Source organism: Poecilia reticulata, linkage group LG22 (genome assembly GCF_000633615.1).
Source record: "Poecilia reticulata strain Guanapo linkage group LG22, Guppy_female_1.0+MT, whole genome shotgun sequence".
Taxonomy (NCBI): domain Eukaryota; kingdom Metazoa; phylum Chordata; class Actinopteri; order Cyprinodontiformes; family Poeciliidae; genus Poecilia; species Poecilia reticulata.
In genome coordinates, this window is record NC_024352.1 from 10,671,155 (window position 1) to 10,691,363 (window position 20,209).

The 20,209-nt window shown below is 39.4% G+C and overlaps 1 protein-coding gene across 2 annotated transcripts; it reads right to left on the bottom strand.

Moving 5' to 3' along the window:
* Window positions 1-7,057: 7,057 nt before the first annotated feature.
* Window positions 7,058-18,570, bottom strand: LOC103458501 (synapse differentiation-inducing gene protein 1-like). 2 transcript variants are annotated; one of them, XM_008399350.2, is made up of 4 exons: window positions 18,010-18,570; window positions 14,304-14,839; window positions 8,711-8,848; window positions 7,058-7,829 (listed from the first exon to the last, which is right to left on the bottom strand). In XM_008399350.2, exons 2-4 carry the CDS (start codon window positions 14,775-14,777, stop codon window positions 7,671-7,673), a joined length of 771 nt encoding a protein of 256 aa, XP_008397572.1. In that variant the 5' UTR covers window positions 14,778-14,839; window positions 18,010-18,570; the 3' UTR covers window positions 7,058-7,670. The 2 variants fall into 2 exon arrangements, with proteins under 2 accessions (XP_008397572.1, XP_008397573.1); XM_008399351.2 differs by having other exon boundaries at window positions 14,349-14,839; window positions 18,010-18,566.
* Between the last annotated feature and the right edge of the window lie 1,639 nt (window positions 18,571-20,209).

The window sequence follows — 20,209 nt, forward strand, 5'->3', positions numbered from 1 at the left end:
TTTTTCCCGAGCAGGAAGCAAAGCTTCAGCCGCGCGCTGCTCATAGAACTTCTCCATGAAGAAAAACGACGGCTGGACAAAACAGCTCTTACAAGAAAATTCACTGCGGGTAGATGAAACCTTCCACATCAATGCCGCTCAGTGTTCCTGCTTCTACGCTTTACCTACTTTCCAGATGGAAAATCTGCGCTTTCTTGTTGGGTTTTGAACGGACACTTATCTATACCTTCACTGCACTAATGTAATCTTTTTGTTTTGTTGGGTTTTCTAGAAAACACATGAAATTGGGTAGCTTAATTATGATCATTCTTAGTTGTTTGACTCCTAAGGATGTTTAAGAGTTTAGAAATTCATTCTTCTAGACATAAGAGAAGTCAATTTAAAATTAACTTTAATGTGTGTAAAAGACTCATGTGTCGTATCTGCCTGGTAGAGTTTTCCATCCAGAATTGCTTCATGATTGATTGTCCTACAAGCTCTCTGTATTGTGCATAATTCATCAATAAACCTGATTGAGTGATTTTACCTGAACAGTGCTTGGTAAGTTTTTTTTTCACAACAATGGACAAAAACATTAAAGGCTCTCAAGTAAAAGGCGTGGCAGTTTTAGCTAATGTTGGACCCATGAGCCAATGCTAACATTAGCATATTAGCCTGCAAAGACTTTTATTTGTCATCTTTTCAAAGAAAAATTAACCTGTAACCAAATATGCGAGTAGTAAAGGCATACATGGCACATGAAAATATACTGAAGACGAATAACTCACCTTTAAAGAAGCTCTGTTTCTTCCAATGGAAGCTTCCCGCACTTTATTGCGCGCCGCTGAGCTGAAGCATTCACTCCAGTGACAAAAAATCCAGTTTACTCAAAATAATGTAGCCTTGTACTTTTCTCAGGCCAAACATGTCCATTTACTTGACATTACTTGAGTTGAATAAACAATTTAGTGAGACTTGAGTAAAGCATACAAACCTAATTTAAGTAAGAATAGGTATTGCCTTTTAGATTTTCTAGGCAAGGGCGTAGGAACGAGTCTGTCATTGGGGGTGTGACAGCTGACCCTACTGTCACACAGACCTGAATGGTAACTGTTTGTTTTGTTCATCCTTAATATTAATTTAGACATTAATTAGTGAATAGTTTAGATTTTTATTTTTGAAAATTATTTTCATTAGCTTGACTCTTTAGTTAACTATTTGAAGTGCACACATTTAGTTATCTTTATTTGTCAGTTCTTTATATTTTTGTTAAAAGCAACAAATTAATTTATTTGTTTTGAGTTACCAGTTTCCTTTGCAGCTGCTGCTGGAGGGTCACAGAAGAGCTCCAGCTAATTGACATCCRTATATGGCTGGCAAACCTCCTCAGCGGGCCGTTCCATTTGTTTGCCAGGGGACGGGGAAATTTGGTTTTCTTTAATTTAATTTGACCATTTCTTTAATGTTTCTTCTATTTGGTAATTTCAGTATATGTTTGTTTAATTTAAAGATTTGGTGTTGTATTGATTAGTATTTGTTTACGTTTTTGTGTGTTTAATAAAAAAATTTTTTTATTCTCCTGTCATTTTTAGCCACAAACATTTAATAAAAAATATCTACAGATATGTGTTTCTGTCTCTGCAGCCTGGTGTTCCTGCATGGATTCATGGATTTACAACAGACACTACAGTAATTTACAGGATCAGAATGTGAACTAAATATAAAAAGTATGTTTTTATCATACAGAATGAGAATTTAAAGGACTTCATTTTCAGATGTATACATTATTATACATCTCAACTCTATTTACTTTGTAGCAAAAATGTTCACTAATTTATTTTTAAACCTCTCCTCAAGCACTTTTCTTATTGTCTTATGTAATTAATATAATTTTTGATATAATTAATATAATTAATTAATATAATTTTTATATCTTCACACTCTGAAACTCCACCTGGCTCTCCTATGCCTGATCTGCTCCTCTCATAATAAAATAATTTAGCTTATTTAATCAAACACTGCTTTAAGCGTCTTCAGAACTTGATTTCTGTTTCTTGGTTGTGATGATGCTGACCAGAACAGCTGAAATTCAACTACGAACGTTTTTTTGACTCTACTTTTTTACTAAATTGAAAACTTCTGGAGACATTTTAACCTTCTGCTAAAGGCAGCATTTTTGCCTATATCAGGATTTCCTATATGCAATTCTGTTTTTTGTCATAGTTTACTAAGGACACGTTTCAGGTATATTGGTGCATTTTAAGCTTTCATCAGCACCAAGACTTTCGTTATGGCGCTGGGCCGTATGCATAAAGTTGCAGACTCCATTACAACTTCTTCAGGAATTTTTCTAGTTTCATTTTTAGTGTCTGTTTAACAAGCTGCTGAAATCTCAAAGGACAGCAGTCACGAGCTTTGTTCCATCTATTGCCAGAGAGACATCACTCATGCTGCTGATGACCTAGAAAGTGTCCCTGGGATAATCAAATATACATAAAATTTATCAGCTTGCTTCAAAAAAAATATATCTCTGCATAAATTTCAAACAGCATGCAAGAGTCTTTAATCTGCCAAATAAATTATAAGGTTTTGATCTGGCGCACAACGAGAGGTTTATCTACTTCTACAAGATAAACATTCGCAATCCAATTTATGTAAATTACCGGGATGCTTCCCCCCCCTTTTTTTAAAATATCTCACTAAAAGTCTGATTTTAAAGGGAAGCTTTAAATATTTTTAGAAAATGTAAATATTGCAGCCACTTCAAAAACAGAAAGCCACAGCACAGATATTGTTCACGTGTCAGTTGTCCTTGAGCAGAGTGACAAGTATGTTATTGCGGTGGCGATAAAAATCTAAACGAGCTCTTCAGTTCTATGAAAAGCATCAAGCTCTTTATTAATGCAGCTCTCAGCTTTTATGCGTTTCCATCTTTCTGTTCTATTCCTGACTCTTATCGGTGTCGTTTCAAGGTGTTCATCATTATAAAGTATCTTTCATACTTTTATTTAGTTTGTGAGATTTCTTTTTTTATTTACTAAGTGGGTTGAGAAGACTAATGACCTTCTCCAGCTGGATAAAGAGATTTTTCAGTAATTCTTTTCTCTAATGACATGCAATAAACATTTATCTGTTTGCTCTTGGTTTATTGCAAATGTGTTATTCGTTCTTATCTCTCTTGGTCAAGCAGCTCGTCGAATTAAGAGTCTGAGAATCAGAGAATCATTCTGAGATTATTCCGCTTTAGACGCTTTTCCTTCAGTTTCTATAAAGCAGTATTTTATCTTTTGACAAACTGCCATGTTATAGGTGATCCACCCTAATGCTGGAAGGAGAAAGGGGTCATCTCATGGTGTTGGAGTAATTTAGTAAAAAAAAAACTTAAGTCTAGAACTCAGAAAAAACAAGTGTCCAACCTGAAATAGAGTCAATAAGTCTAGTCAAGTCAGAGCTCACTGATGTAGCAGATTTAATGAACAAAACACAATGTCTTTCATTCAAAAAGACAAAAACACCCGTTTCTCTTATTTTTTTTGAATATATATCAAATTTACTAACAAGATACACAAAACACCTGCAGCAGCTACAATAAGATGCTTATCAAATACAAATATTTCCTGTAGAAGTCTAATTTTCATATACAAAGCTTATCCATAGAATTGAGAGAAAAGTTGAGTTTTAAATCTAATCAAGTTTTGCCAACAAGAACATCAATGTTGTTTGGTCAGGCAACTTTCATGTTTTTGGTATTAGGATGCCAACCCCAATTTAAGCTTAAAACTAAAGATGACAAAGCTTTAGCAGATGTGGCCATCACACAATCTGGAAATCCTTTTTTTATGCTATTTTGAAGTGAAACACCTTTTGATTTTCCAGTTGAAAGCTATATTTACTGTTTTACTCATTCTATATTAACGTGATACATTTAGAAACTTGGTGTAATGCTGATTTCAAGACAATACCCCAGCTACTTGCACTGAAACTGCACTGGCACACACATTTATAATATATACATTTTACATTCAACCTGCCGCTGCCTCTTGGAAGGTTTTAGTTCACATGGGGGTGGATGACTAATAAAATCGGTTTGCTTCTGGTGGTCTGAGCCAGCGATGGATGCTGTGAGTGCTAGCAAGCGTGGGAGATGCTTCCTATCTACCGAGGGAGAGAAAACACATGCGGGGCCCTGCGCTTTCTTGCAGAGCAAGCCCACTCCAGCACCCCATACAGCTCCCATTGATGAGAGTGGCACTTTCGCCCCCGTCTCCCCCCTCATCGACCCACATTTGGTGCATTAGAGCTTTGCTTGGAGGAACATTACGAAAGAGAAAACGTACAAATTTAGGAGACCATCTTCTTTCCCACCTCTCCATCTCCATCATAGTTTTTATTTTTATTTTCTGATATCAAATGAAGTTCAGTGTATCTTTATGCATTTTTTTTATCGTATAGGAGTCATTGTTTTTCACAGTGAGTTTTTCTCTCAATTACCTAGGAACAGTTTCCTAGGTAATACTGAATGGACACTGAAGGCTCACTGAGTTGTTTAGGAAATTCTACCGTCGGAGGTGAATGCTTTGATTGGATAGCAGGTGGAACAAGAGAACTGGAAATGCATGACAGCTTTCCCCCTGTTGCTGGAGTCCTAAAGTGCTGCTTTCATTTCGTTCTGACATCCTGACTTCTGAGAGCTTGCTTTGTTTCCGCTGCTGGCAGCAAAAGTCACCTCGAGGCTCAGCAATGAGTGATGCCAAAAGACAATAAAGAGGCATGCCAGTTACAAGCTTCTAGATGCGACAGCAAATACCCAATATATTGGTCTGTGGCTGTTCCAACACTGATATTAAACCACATGATTTGTGTCTTTTAGTGGTTTTCAGCATCTGCTGTCTAATACAATTAGAAATGTATTTTAAATGAGTTCTTGCATACTTTTGTCAGCCGTGGGTTGCAGAATAACAACTCGTTTTATAAATAATTTCTGACTTTTGCTCAGCTTGAAAAATTTCAAGTTGATTAAAAGCTTGAAGCCCAGGCCATCAGTCTGTGGTTTTTTCCAGTGAAAATCATAGAATGGGTTTTATTTAATCATTCTGGATGCTGAAGTACGCCTTAAAAATTTTATAAAGTGTTAAAGATGTGATGGATGGTTTTGAAATTATATGAAGATTTGTAATCAGTCCCTTTTAGTACGATACCCCCAAATAAAATTCAGTGCAAAGCAACTGCCTTAAGAAACATGAGATCAAAACCGAACTTTAGGCTAACATGGAAATCTCTACATGTATTGTACGTCACGGCAAACAGACAATCTGCACTGTTGAAACATGGTGTTGGCAGCATCATGCATGGATAGGGAAACGGGCTGAAGCTTGAAAGGAAGATAACTGCAGGGCAATCTTATTCAAATCCATCGGAAAATGTAAAAAGTATTTATGGCGTAGCTGCAAGCCTGCCAAGACATGACTGTTCAAGCCAGGCAGGGACCAAAACATTGCAATGATTATTTACACCATATGTGAAGGTACACCAGCTTACTGGAGTTTACTTTTCTTCGGAGCGAACAGAGAAACTGGTCAGAATTAATATGGAGATTGAAGGAGAAAAGCACAGTGCATTTTGGGAAGAAAAAACTGGTAGTGGTTGCAAAACACTTGATACTGAGATGGGAGTATTTAGGGTTGTTTTCACCTTCCAGCATGAAAACAACCCTAAACATACAGCCTGGGCTACAATGGAAAAACTTAGAATGAAGTCTATTAATGTGCCAGAAATGTCCTGATCTAAATTCAACCAACAATCTGGGTTGAAACTTGATAGTTTTTTCAAAGAAAACCCAAAACACCTGCATCTACCCTGCAATTAAAGTTAATACTAGAAAGTACTGACTCGCAAATGTGAAAAGTGAGAATGAGTACACGGCATTTGAAGACTTTTGAAAGGAAGAATAAGCTCAAGACATTTATTCAGTATGTGTTTTTGACCACCAAAGTTTTGCTGCTCTTTTATATTTAATGTGCAATTTGCCTGGAGCTCAACTATATAAATGAAAACGAGTTCGTTCAGATTTCCCCTCCCAAAGTCTTCCACTTGGATTTTGTGACAGGAAACCCACAATAATATAGTTAATAAAAACCTCTAAGTTATTAAATTACAATTAGATTTATGAGAGTAAGATTAATTCAGTCAGATGGATGTTCACTCCATCCATAAATGTCTAAAAATTTCAAACATTACCAAAGGCTAAGAATTTTTATGATGTGCAGGAGAAATGGGGCATAACATATTCATCAAACCTTTCAGTGATCCATTGTGCCATTAAAAGTGAATGAAGGCCCTTTTATTTGAGGAAAGATCACCCCCCCCCAGGACAGAAATGCTCCATCAAGTAAGTTGATGATCGTTCAGAATGTCTTGATCTGAATTTTAAGTGTCTTGTTCTTCTAAGAAAGAAAATTAGTTCTAATAATTAACAAGAGTAAAATCCTCAACACAAAGGGAGAAATGGTACTTCTCCGGATAAGGTTCCAACTTTTATTACTCTGTAGGTTCACTCCACGCATGTACTCTCACACATTCACTCATTTGCATCTATCTAGTCATCATGGGCATTAGATGCTGAACACCTGACATGTTCTAACTGGAGGTTTTTCTTGAATAATCCCACTAGCGAACCACCACAGGCTCTTTTAGCTGCCATGATGCAGTGAGTTGAGGAGCCTCTCATCAAACGCTACTACAACTAAAGTCTTAGCATTTAAGGCTGTCCAAAAACTGCTTAAATTGTGGTAGCACTTGAAATATTAAGTAGAGGCTCTTAGTGTCTGATGCAGCCACCCAGAGGAAAGTTTCACGCACAACTTCCTGCCTTCTTTCTCTGCTCGTTTTTTAAGTTTGATTATTGTAAAAGAAGCATCCAAGAGCATAACAAAACCCTCTTAAAAGGATTGCTTAGATTTTGTTGAAAAATATAATCTGGAATAATCTGGATTCCACTTTTATAAACTTAATTTTTCATTTCTAGGATGTAAACCCGCAGAGCTGCTCCAGTGAAAATAAGTGACAGCGAGACACGGAAGGTGTTTCATTATTCATGCCAAATGCATTTATTGACTAAATGTACAGCACACAACAGACACAAATTACCATCATGTCCTTTCTGTCTGGTGTCGTCTTCTCACTTTTCCTGTGATGTGATCTGTTTCTGGTCTATTCCCCAAGAAAGGAAAAAACAATCCCATAAAATCTGACTTTCTTACCACTTAACAATAAATCTATTTACAGAGTTGCTAAGACACTGATAAACAGATGAAACACCTTTTCTAAAGTTCACATTAAGTTGTTGTGAAAGCCTAAGAGGATAAAGAGGGGTCGTTTTTTTTTTTCTGAGTTCAGTTTTCAGACAGTTTTCTTTTTCCAACAGTGTTTATTGTTCATATTCCTTTGGTGGAAATGCTGCATACCAGAAATAAAGACTCAGTTGGATCAATACGTGGTTGAAGTAATGCTCCATCCACACATGGAGTATTTTCATCCTCTGCTCTCTCTGTTTTAGACATATTTCTCTGTACAGTTTTCCTTTTCTTCATCACACAGGTTTATCAAAGGCAACAGAGATCTGCCCAGCTTTTCCCCTCCTCTCATGCCGCCTCCTCCTACTAATCTCACCCCTCCAGCAGTTGGGCCCAGTGCTATACATGTCCAGGTTTGGACAGGTAGGCTATGAGGGCAACAACCACCCCCACGTACATCCCTGTTCCAACCGTAATGGACAGGGCGGCCAGGAACAGGGCTCTTCTGGAGCTCATCCCCGCTCTGGAGAAGTCTCCCTTAGCAATGGCCTTGCCTGTCTAAAAAAGCAAAGCAGAGAGTGATATGAGCTGCTGTGTTACTCATCAGCATAGAGTGTATGAGTAGGTGTTAAGCCACAGTTAAAAGAGAAAAAAACAAGAAATGCTCTCAGGGAGCCATTAGTTACCATGGCAATTAGGTCATTATGCCTCTGACAGTGACAAATGTGTTGTTTGGTTGTTTTGGTCATTGAGGGGGGAAAAAAGCAAGACCTCTATTTATTCTTCTGACGCATTAATTTTAGCTCCGGTATTTCTTTTTTCTCCCAATAACTGCAGAAGATGTTGCAAAGCACCAAATGCAGGCAAGCCATACTTTATAATGTCAAAATTCCTACCTTTTCCAGACTCAAATTTCAGAAGTCAGTCTCTCAAAAAAAGGAAGGAAGGAGGGGATTGATGGGTAAACAGACAAATATACTTACAAACTGATGTCAGAGAAATGGATGGATGGCTTTTTATATGAAATAAAAGTGACATTTTCTAATTTTCACAGTATATGCCCAGAAACCTAAACATATACTGGGTTTGCTTTGGGTCCTTTGGAACTGAAAGATAAAGACTAGTCCAATCTAGGATATTGTTTATAACCAAAAAAGGGGGGCCAAACTGACACATACACATAAACATATATGATATATGTTTATGAAGCCCACTGCTCATACCAAGCTCACAGGCGATAAAAAAAATCTGAGTGTTAATGCTTTCTCTGCCTGGTGCATTTCTGAATTTATGTACTCAATCATCCAAAACAATTGCAAACAGGATCACAGGGTGGTAAATGGGTTGCGGCAGACACTTGTTTGAGAGCTTGTGCTTGCTGACCTTAAGAGTGGTGCAATCAGAATTAATGACCCGCTCGAGGTCTCTGGGCCCTGTACCTTGTGAGAGTAATAAAAGGCAACGATGCCCAGTGGCCAGAAGCAGCAGAGCATAGAGAAGATGGCCAGGCCCAAGTAGTCCCGAGGGGGAAGTACGATGAAGTTGTCCTCACTTTCACTATCGCTGGAGCTGTCACTCTGGAAAACAGCACATTTACAAGGATCAATAAAAACAGTAATCAGATTTTATTATGCTTTCAAGTTTACATTTTGAGTTGGCAAAAAAGAAAAAAGCAAAAAAGAAAATGAGGCTTTGATCTTGACTGAGACACCTACAAAATGTATGAGTAAGTTAGACTGACACGCAATAGTCAGATGTACTTTGAACTTCTTCAAAGTGATGTTTCTTGACAAGACGCACCCTCCCACTCCTGAGCTTTCCCACTCCTCCTCTCCCTCCTCAGGACGGGGTCTCTGTCCTTGTTTCCCAAAACCAGCCGTGACAGTCTGAGTTCGGTCAGCTGAAACAGATTTGGTGCTTCTGTCAACACCCATGAGCAGGGTGACAGATAACTCAAGATTAACGGATTGTTCCATCATCACGAGGTGACAGAAGAAACAGCGAGACGACAGTGTCATTTATGTACTAAATTGCTTCTCCAGCCTGAGAGACCTCTACAATCCTCCCCTAATGTGCCAAACATCTTACAAGGCATGGCGCGTTCCGCAGTCAGCAGATACTGTCCCTTAATGCTCAAATTCAAAGCCACAGGCTCTGAGCGGGCTAATGAATGAGGGATCTGACTGACACGAGCCCATCAGGCCTGCAGCAACAATAACAGTGTGACATGTGAGTGACCTTTAAGAGGGGGATGCTACACTTCTTACTGCTGTACCAGAGACTGAGAGGACGGTTTTGTAAATGAATAGCCTCCATAAGGAGCAGGTTTCATTTGTTAGGCGTGTTGTCTGCCTTCAGGGATCCAATGAAACAGGAAGAAGGAAAAAAAGAGAGAGGAAAATAAAAATCAATGCAAGAGGCAGAACTTCTAGCAACCGTTTTACAGGTAATTAAAGCCTGGAAAGCAAGAAGTGAAGCGGCATTCAGGCATGTAAAGTGAAGCTTGTTGTATACATTTTCTCTTGTGTCTTCTGATTTAAACAGGAAGCATCATTTTTGTATTCGGAGCAATTTAGCAAAAAGCCATTGCAGGTGTAGCCCAATACATTTGAATATTTTAGAAATTTGTAAGGTAAAACATTATTTACAGCCTCATTACATAAAGGAGACATTTCAAAATATTTCAGATAGGTTTTTCTTTAGTAATTTCTTCCTTTTGTTAATGAAATCTCAAAATTCTGTTTCTCAGGATTTTGCAAAACGGCAATAAAAACTATTTGTAATGCAGAAATATTTTATTTTGGTTATTTTATGGCCAACACAATCCCAGGGAAGACTGCTGCCCAACAACCAGTCACTCGTACTCCACACAAATGTTAAAGAAGATGATTTCTTTTGCATAGTGCTATATCCAAGCATATGAATGGAAATCTGGGTGAAAGGAAAAAAATCTTTTCAAAAAGATGAAAATACACAAGAGCAAGACAAAAAATAATTATCAACACAGAAACGTTGGCCTACTGAAAAATGTCATACGAACGAGATGTGTGGTCGGGATTTTGTTTTCAGCTGATGAAGCGGTGGGTTGGTTGTTACAGAATACCGAAGTTGCCATCATTGGTCTTTTTTAGAATACCCAGTTTGGTGACCAATCAAGTGCAGTGATGTCATGATCACTATACCACATACTGGTACTTTTGGCACTGTGGGTCGGTGCCAGGTTTTTCTGTGAAAGGAAAATTTTAATTTCGATGAAGCTTGTTCTCTTACACTTGACGACAGATGGCTGATCTGTCTTTGGACGAACACGAGCAGCTGGCCTGACTCCCCAAATGATCACTGACTGTGAAAATCTAACACTGGACCTTAAGCAACTTGGATTCTGTGCCTTTGCTTCATATTACTCTCAAGGATTAGGGCTTGTGCACCTTTCCTTGAACCACACTTTTTTCTTGCGTTCAATTTTCCATAAATATTCATAGATTCACCACTCTGTAAACTTAATATTAATTGTTAATATTATTGATGTTTATGGAGCCTTCTATTGGTCTTAGATAATTTTTTATTTTTTTTTATAACCAGGTTTCAAAGTTTTCATTAGTTGTAAGATATAATCAACATTCACAAGAGATGTATAAACTCTTATATCCCTTTCTCATTACTGAGATGCACCTGTATTTTGAGAAAATCATGAGACGGACGCACAAGATTAACAAGCATTTAACAAATAGCAAGCTTCTCCAAGATAAAATTTAAAAATTCCCTGTTATTTGATTTATGAACACAGCCCACCTGGACAGCCAGGTGTATCCATCAGAACAGCAGCTGGTCATAACCGCATAACTAAACTACAAGCGCGTGTAATCTCCCGTTATCTCTGTGGCAACACTTGATAACAGTCCAGAGTGACCAGAGTGTTCAGTCGAACTGACAGCCTCTTTGATGCCGACTCCTGTCGGCTGGGTTCGCTGCTCCTCCCCAGTCTGCTCTGTCTGGATAACTGATGGAGGCTCCACCGAGACACACTGCCTCTAACAACCCTGTCACTGCTCTCTCCGAGGCCTCGTTAGCCTCAGGAGGGGACAGTCGCCTCAGCACACAGAGACCCTGCTGGCTGGGGCAGTCACAGCGGCATCGTGGAAGGAGGACTTGCTGGTATTTTATTTCTCCCCCGTCACACACATGTCAAACATCTGCCAGTTCAGTTTTCCCTTTTGTTATACAGTACGGCTTCATCTCCAGGTAAATAAAAATGTACATATGAACATTTTTCTTTTTTTTTTCCCCCATTTTTATTCCCGAAGCTCCGAAACTCTTCCCGTTTGCTGCCGTTTCTCGACACGGCGCAGCTCTGCATTAAGTCTGCTTTCATGATTTATAAAACACATAAATCATGGGTGCACAAGCAGAGAGGCGAGTAAAGAAACACAGCTGCTCGTAATGCAGCTCGAAATCCAGCTTTTCATCAAACATCTATTCGTCAGATTTATTTGCCCTTTTTGAATTGAAATAGAAAAACTTCAGCTGGAGGCTCACCTGCTACGAGGGCCATGCATCAGCCGAGTCCCGCCTAATTCCCTCAAAGCAGGACATTACTTATAGCATTAATGGAGCTTGCTTCAGTGTCCCTATCCATCTGCCAGGCCTCCGAGTGACAGGAGCTGGCGCGATCATCAGCTCGGTTAGGGTGCTATACTTCTTCCTCTGCCAGCTCAGAGCCCTGGGTATTTCATAAGTGTCCTTGCTTAAAATTAGATTTTCTACACTTCTGAAAAGAGTTTCTCTCCATGCTCCTTTTTCTCTTCTCTCTGTCTTTTTTTTATTAAGCCGTTATAGCCCTTAGACAAAAAAAAAAAAAAGTCTGGACTAATAAGGTCAGATATGAAATTTTCTTTGAAATTAATAAAACAAAAGCCGACTTATATACCGCATAAATTTTTTAGGACCCTGAGTACATAGACCATTTGGAAAGAAATTTTAATCACATTAAATCACGCCGGCACTCCATAAGAATAGCAAACTAAATAGGTATTACTGCAGTCTGTGCACCATGACTCATGTTTTTACAAGATGTCATTCTGTGCTGGATAAAAGATCATCTTTAATCACCGAGAACAAATCAGCATCAGAATCAGCCTGTCAAACACTCAAAAAAACCTGTAGTAATAAGATATATACCTAAACTAACACTGCATCACCAGTGTGGCAAAGTGGTGGCAGCATCATGCTGTGGGGACGCTATCCTTCAGCAGAGACAGGGAAGTCAGTCAGTGTTAATAGGTGATAAATACTAAGTAATGCTAGAAGAAAAACTGTTTTTGGCTGCGAGACTTCAGATCAAGGCAGAGATTCATGTCTAAATAGTCAGAGCTACAATGATCAGAGCATATTCATATGTTAGAATCATAGATGTCAAAGTCCAGATCTGAACTGGGAAGAGTTCATGCCCAAAAACAGCTTCCCCCCCAACATGACTGAACTGGGCAGAACTTCATTCCGTGCACAAGCAAAGAGAGATATACTACAAAGATCTGTTGCTGTAATTCAAGTTTTACAAACTACTGCCTCAGGGAAAATTAATAAAAATCCACACTTTCAGCTCTTTGTTTAAAAAAATAAATAAAATAAAATCATGTATGCTTGTAGACTGCAGTTGGTGGCACTACTGCCTTAAAGCAAGATCTCCTATTATCTCCCAGCATGTCTTATCCTTCCACTTCACAATTACACTCTACTTTTCTTGGTTTATCACATGAAAATCGCTGTGAGAGACATTAAAGTTTGTGGTTGTGATGCAACACAACGTCAAAAACATAAAAGTTTATGACAGCTGTTCAGTGGCACAAAAAGTGGGTATGCAGGATATGCAGGGTATGCAACGCATAGGGGCGCAGCACCAGGGGGGCGCCAAAACCCCGTCTGGAGGGGGCGGCGCGCCAATGATGTTCCCCCATACACTTCAGCGCGCCTTACGCTCCTTCACCTCGCGCACATAACGAGGTAAATGTAGCGAGTTTTACACTTCACGTATCGTCGCCTGGGGGGGCGAGTGAGCGTCGCTCCTCTCCTTCACCCTGACGTTCCTTCCCTGGGGGGGAGGAGGGGGCGCCGATCTATGTTTTTGTGGCGAGAGTTGTTATAGTTGCGTGCAAATATATAGTTGCGTGTTATAGTTGCGTGCAAATCTATGTATTTTCATAATGTTTAGTTGCGCCACTAACATTTATTAGTTTAAATGACTGAATGTGAGAGAAAGCTATGAAGGCAATTAGCAAGTGAGATCTCAACCTATTAACTTTGGCAATCTAAAACATCTATAATACATATCCTGTGGAAAAAAACCAACATGTTTCACATTCAAATACAAAGATTTACTCCAGTTTAAAAAAGTAGAACCTTAGGCAGTGGTTTTGTTGATATGCGTACTCTCTAAGAAACTCGCCTCAGTTTGGATTTTGAAACCAGGCACCATCTTCACTTCTAAAATTTGAATTAAAACTTTTGGTTTTGGTTAAAAAAATGCAAACCTAGGGGAGCATGACTTATCACTTTAGTCATTATGCTGGACTGCTGGGCTGCCACTGGGACTTTTTCCTCATTCAGCCAAACTTATCTTTAGTTTGGATATAAATTGTTGCTGGCAGTAACTTTGTTGATATTCCTCTTTTTATCTGCCTCGCTGTTCCAAATCAAAATGCTTTTAGACACATTCTTTTCTCTGCCCCTGAGGCAGATGTCCATCTGACTTGAATTTGGTCCTGCTTTTTCTCCCTTCCTGTTTCAAGTGCGGTTTTTATATTTTATGAGCTAGAGTTATAGAACGGGTCGTACTGAACTGAAAAGTTTTTCACTGCACTCGAATTAACTCGACTTTTGACTTTGAGCAGGAATGAGTTTGATTACAACTTGAACTGGGTTGCATTTAGGTGAATTTAAATGTTTCATTTTTTTTCATTTCCGTGCTTTTTGATCAATTTATGTTGTGGTAACTGCTGAAATAATAACCAAATCAAGCTAATACATGAGGAAAACCTTTGTAGGGATGCAAAGAGGATTTTCTTTGGTGTGATCCCAGACCTCGTACTCGGGACACTGCTCCTCCTCCACCTCGTATGACACCGTCTGGATCTTCAGGTCCTTCTCTCCCTGCAGGCTGATGTCCACAGTGTTTTCTGAGGAAACCCCACATGAAACAGTATCTTTACTCTCTGTGAAAGTGGTCTCAAAGCTCTCGTTTTTAGAGTCCTTGCTGTGAAGGCTGACGTCGTCCTTGAACAGGATGAAGTTGGGCCTGTAAAAAGCCTCCACGGCCAGATGGAGAGACGTGGCGTCCAAGAATTGTGGAGTCTTGTGCTTCCCGCTGGTCCCAGTGTAGTAATAATCGATCAGGCTGTCCTGGTATGGCTGGTTTGAGTAGTCACACTGGTAGCCCTGGTAGTCGTTCTGAACCGCATGCCTGCTGGTTTTGTCCAGCAGGGGGTTTTGAAGCTCGCTGAGGCTCTCCATGATTGATGGGCTGCTTTAAAATCTCGAGGTTGGAGTCCAAAGAATCTCTGTCAGTGTTGTAGCTGTGAAAAGAAAAAAAAGAAAACATAACAAACACATCAAGCAAATATAGTTTCTAAGAAAAATGACAACGGTAGCTTTTCACTGTGGCACATTCTTTTTAAATTAGGCACAGCATTGCAGGGTAGTTCAAGCCACACATTCTGGTTTAGGTATTTTAAAGGAATTCAGTGCAGGAAATGTTTCATTCTATTGGCAACTGACAGTCCTCTCACAAGCTTGCAGCAGGTAGAGCCATGAAATCACCATCTGCTGTATGTTCTACTGTTGCATCACTTACCCACAGTTTCATACAAACATGTCAGAAAAAAAAAAAATCCTTCAAATGTGTCACGCTTGGTTTTACTGAAAACTGGGGGGAAGTGAGGCAGGTGCTTCTGAATTTGGTCTCGTGATTCAATTTATCTTTCTGATATTTTCACAATCCCATGGGTTAAATGAGGAAAAAATGGCTAAAGGGACAATTCGAGATTTTTTTCTTCTGTTTTGTTAAAAGAAGCTAAATCTCTCTTGGCATAAATCCATATTAGCTCGTTCAAAAAAATGGACTTAACCGCTAGACCAAAGATGACCTCTAATATCTTAAAACGACTCCAACAATCACCATCTTGTTTGCAGTGGGAGGTTAATTACACAGAAGCCACAGATTATTCACAAGAAAAATTGAGGTATGAGACAATGAGCCACCAATTATCTTTCTGTTGAAGCAGAATAACCTGTTTACTGTCAGATGTCTGAGAAAATGATCTAATGTTTAATAAAACTTCAAATCGTTCAGAATTCTTGTACAAAAAACTCAGATGTCGAACCAGAAAAAAAAAAACAAATACTGTCTTTCTCGCCAACATGTGCACATCACATTTGCAAAGTCTGCACTACTTGGTGTGATATGAAGGTAGTTTGCACTTTAAAGTCTCATCTCACTGCTGTTTCACTCGTGAGTTCAACTTCCAATCCAACTTCATCCTCCTCACTCTGTACAGTTACTGGCTGTGAAACATTTCTGACCAAATGGTGTTTCAGGGGAAGATCAGTTACGGTTTTGTTGCATAACAAAATTTACAATAAATACAGTAGTAGCACTTTCTTCTTGTCAGATTACAGGAAATAAGATTCTGAGTACTGAAACACGTTGTTGAAAATATGCTAATGGAGGATAAGCAATTTCATAGCACATTTGTGATTTTTACATAACTTCACAGTTACTTTATCAGGAAATAGTCCTTCCGTTCTGGAAGATTATTGATGATGCACAGCCTCCAATCTCTACCCCCCATGTAAATGATTGTCAGTCAGTCCACTGCAGACAGGAAGATAATTAAAAGATTCTCACTGTAGTGTTTACAAAAACCACTGTGAAGTCTTTAGGAGTGTTTTAAAACAGCAGATCTCCACTTTCAGTCTCGTCCCTTCGCGTCTCACACTGGCTGTTTGACTACTGGAGACGGCAAAAGATAATCTGCTGCATGCAATACAGTAAACGGATTCCGCCTTCACATGGTGCCGTTAAACTCATGGTAATAGACTTACTCTGAGTTTAATGACACCATGTGAATGTGAAATCTGTCTCGCAAAACACTCTCCAGTTGATGCCAGCTCAGACGTGAATACGTCTGAGCTTTTGTTATGAGTCCAGAAAATAAAAGTATGTGCTTGAAACTGAACATTTGTATTTATGTTTAAAACTCTCATTTTGCACTACGAAAGGAAGTAGTTATTGAATTATGTTAACCCATTCAGCAATGAAGGATTTTCTGACCCCTGGTACTTTCAGATTGTTGATAAAGGATTATTTTGGGGATTTTGAGTGAAAATAAATGGGTAAGGACAAGACAGAAAAAAATAAAACCATTGTGAGAATACCTCAAGTGACTAACTGTTAGCTGCTAATGAGGCTTCTGAGCTTTCCATTGGTGTTAAATGAAAGTGCTATTTTAACGTTTTAGTCATTCTGTATCATATTAGTGAAAACAAAACAGGAGCATTTTTTTATATGTTTTTGGGAAAACAAAGACTTGGATGAATTAAACTTGCATTTGAACTGCAATATAAAAACTCGTTAATCTTGGATAATTCTAAGGTCATTACAGATTATATGTCTTAGATTTGTGAAACATTTAATCTATTTCTGGAAACCACAAACTGAGGATTAAAATCCAAATCATGTCACGTAACCCAATGCTGGGCAACTCAAACAAACAAACAAACAAAAAAGAGCCTTAAATCCTGAACTAAAAACAGAATTGCATCTAGAGAACAAAACAAAAAGAGTGAGAAAAGGCAGTCACTAAGGCAACAAGTCTGTCAGTAAGATGGTGGGCAATCTGGGCATGTCCTGATTTGAGTACGCAAATGTTGTGCTTTGTGTAGCAAGTGCAGCGCCAATGTGCCAGATCGTCCTAAATCTAGCAAATCCATCTCTCATGGTTTGATTAATAATAAAATTAGATCACATCCAGTGAGGCGGCTGCTGCACTGAATTAGCTGAAAACTGGAAAACAAGGTCCCTCTGACAAAAAAAAGAAAAAGAAAACTGTACAAGGCTTGATTTATGAGACAGACGTAGAGGGGCGGAGATGACCTGCAGATCTGCAGGAGACCTTTGAAACCTCTGACCCCAAGAGAGCCAAAGCTCAGGCTGCCACGCTGGATTTCACAGCTGTTTGCTGTGGAGATGCATGACTAATGTAAACTGAATCTGAGCCTAGAGTCACACAAACACAAGCACACAGAAGCCTCAGAATCAATATCTACAACAATGTGTCCATCCTCACACGCCTTCGAGGATGAGCCACAGTCCAGATAAGGGATTCCATTACACACTACATTAGACAAGGAAAACCACATCACACATCCAGGAATAAGTGCACTTGAGTGAGGGCTCCGACTTCAGAATTACTGATGATGCCTGTTTTTGTTTGACCACAGCAGTTTCCCTCCTCTCCTCGAAATGCACGCAACTATAAATATACACTTCCCCACTATTACGTGACATTGCGTAGCTTCACTTAAAAGTGCCGAACTGAATGTATTGAGCAAAAATTTAATGTTTTCACATTTTCTTTGTTCATTTTTTGTGCGGATTCATGTCTTTCTGTAAAAATCACATGCACATAAAAGCATAGGAACATTTTTGGTATACCAAACATGCCCGATCGCATCGTTATCTTACCTGTCGGAGAAAATCCCGCCGCTGATTTTCTCAGCATCGTTCTTCGGCGCAGCTGAACCGATGGAGAGGGATGGACGAACCCACCATCCTCTACTTCAGATTACGGTCAGTTTCGGAGGAAATGATCATTCCGGTGCTATACATCCGTGCGGACGAGGAGGCTTTTCCGTGGAGTTGGCGCGCGGTGTCCTGCATGTCATGGCACCACTGCTGCGTCTGGTTGGTAGATTTTACGCACGGTCTATCTGTCTGAGCTCCAAGCAACTCCGACGGAGGGCGATCCGACTCCGGCTGAGTGACCGGCTGTGGGCGGCGCGGTGTAAACTCTGTCGACTTCACGTTTTCCAAACTTGCTCGCTTGGGCGTCTTCCTCGGTTTATGCGTCTGGCATGCCTGCTGCTGGGGGATTTTTACGCACCCCCGCGCCCAATGGTTCCGGTTGCATAAGCTGAAAGTCCTTTATTGGCTCCTGAGATAGCCACTTGTGCCTGTTTTTGATCATATGAGCCACTTGTGCTGATTTCTTTCACAATCTGCTTGAGTGTTATCCATCCCCACTGAGAACGCCCACTATGTGAAAGAGCCACACAAAACATAAAGCTCCATCACTCCTCTGCATCCTTCTCTTTCTTCACACGTAAGACTTCTTTGGAGTCGATTTTAAACATTGTGAGGCATTAAACATTGTTATAGTGATTGCATATTTGTATGTGATTAAAGTTTTCTAAACATCTTGTTCATTTATTGTGAGGCTGCCACTATGAATGTATTCTTTTCTCTTGAGCTTTTAATAACATGCAATTTATCATCAATGTTTACATAACATACAGTGCTATACATATGCATACATACAAACATGTTTATGTCCCTTGAATGTCTTAACATGTATTACCACTAACTTCAATTAGTGCATAACTGTTAAACTAAAGGACAACGCTTTATGGGTTTAAATATTTTTACAAATAAAAATCTAAACTGGCGACCTGTCCAGGGTGAACCCTGCCCTCTCGCCTGTTGACAGCTGGAGATGGGCACCAGCACCCTGACCCCAGGATGAGGGTGTAAGAAAATGGATGAATAAAAATGTAAAAAGTGTGACATAAATTTGTAATTAATATATTTGAGTCAATATACCAAGTTTAATCTATGAATGCTTATACTAAGATTAAATTCATCTGGATCTAGTGACAATATGATGTCAGTTATAAAAATGATTCCAAACTGATTTGTGACAGTGCCCCATAAGCAATTAAATGTCATAGATTTTCCTCCCACTTTTAGAGTTTGTAATGACACAGAAAGGTAACATACTTTATATATTGAATGGTGAACCTCCGTGAACATAATTTTTATGTATTGCTACAAATTCCTGATTGGATTTAGACAAACAATGGCAAACCCACAGCATGATGCTTCCAAAACCATGTTTCACAGTGAGGATGGTCTGTGCAGAGTGAAAATATGTGTCTACCAACAATGTCACAGTTGCATAGAGGTCTAAAATGTACATTTTAGTGTCATTTTACCAGTTCCCTCTTCCTTCATCTGCATGTCTTTTGGTTCCTACTGTGGTTTCTCATGCTACATGCTAAAAAAAAACCCTGAAATAACGATACAGAAAAACAAACACATGGGCGTATCTTATTCAGAAGAAGGACTGTGTTCCACAGGCTCATAAAAATGCCAGGAGTTAATAATGTGGAAGCCCAGGCTCTGTCACATTCACTGGGCGATGCATTAGGGTGCTGATGGACACTTTATGGGGGAAACATGGGGCTGCATTTATAAGACGCGGCTCACACGAGCCGTGCCGCTCTCTGAGTCACCTTGTGTTCACATGCACACGGCGACGTGGCAAAACATCCCAGCCGTCTTCAATGATGGATACTGCTCCCTGGGGAGATGAGTGTATTAGAAAAGAGAGTGAGGGTGGGAAGTGTGGAGGCAGGAGGGGAACCTGTGACTATTTACCCTCTTGGTACAGCTCCTTCTTTCTCAACTGTCAGTTTTAGTAAAATTACAAAGGATTTTCTTTTATTTGAATTTGCACCAAAATGTCAACATGACCCACAAATGCGATGCAAACCCGGCACCACATTGAGCACAGATCAAATCTTTTAATAAGAACAAACTATTTTCTGTGCTACTGTAGATGGTCTGTGAATATTCATGGTTCTCCCTGTGCCCCTTTCTTCTGCTC

Bases quoted from the DNA above. Each gene is read 5' to 3' on its own strand.
- LOC103458501 (XM_008399350.2), bottom strand. From the start codon at position 14,777: ATGGAGAGCCTCAGCGAGCTTCAAAACCCCCTGCTGGACAAAACCAGC. The intron at 8,849-14,303 runs GTTTTCCTCATG...GCTGTTTTCCAG, and splicing joins CTCTTTGCATCCCTACAAAG to AGTGACAGCTCCAGCGATAG. The intron at 7,830-8,710 runs GTACAGGGCCCA...TTGCTTTTTTAG, and splicing joins CCTTTTATTACTCTCACAAG to ACAGGCAAGGCCATTGCTAA.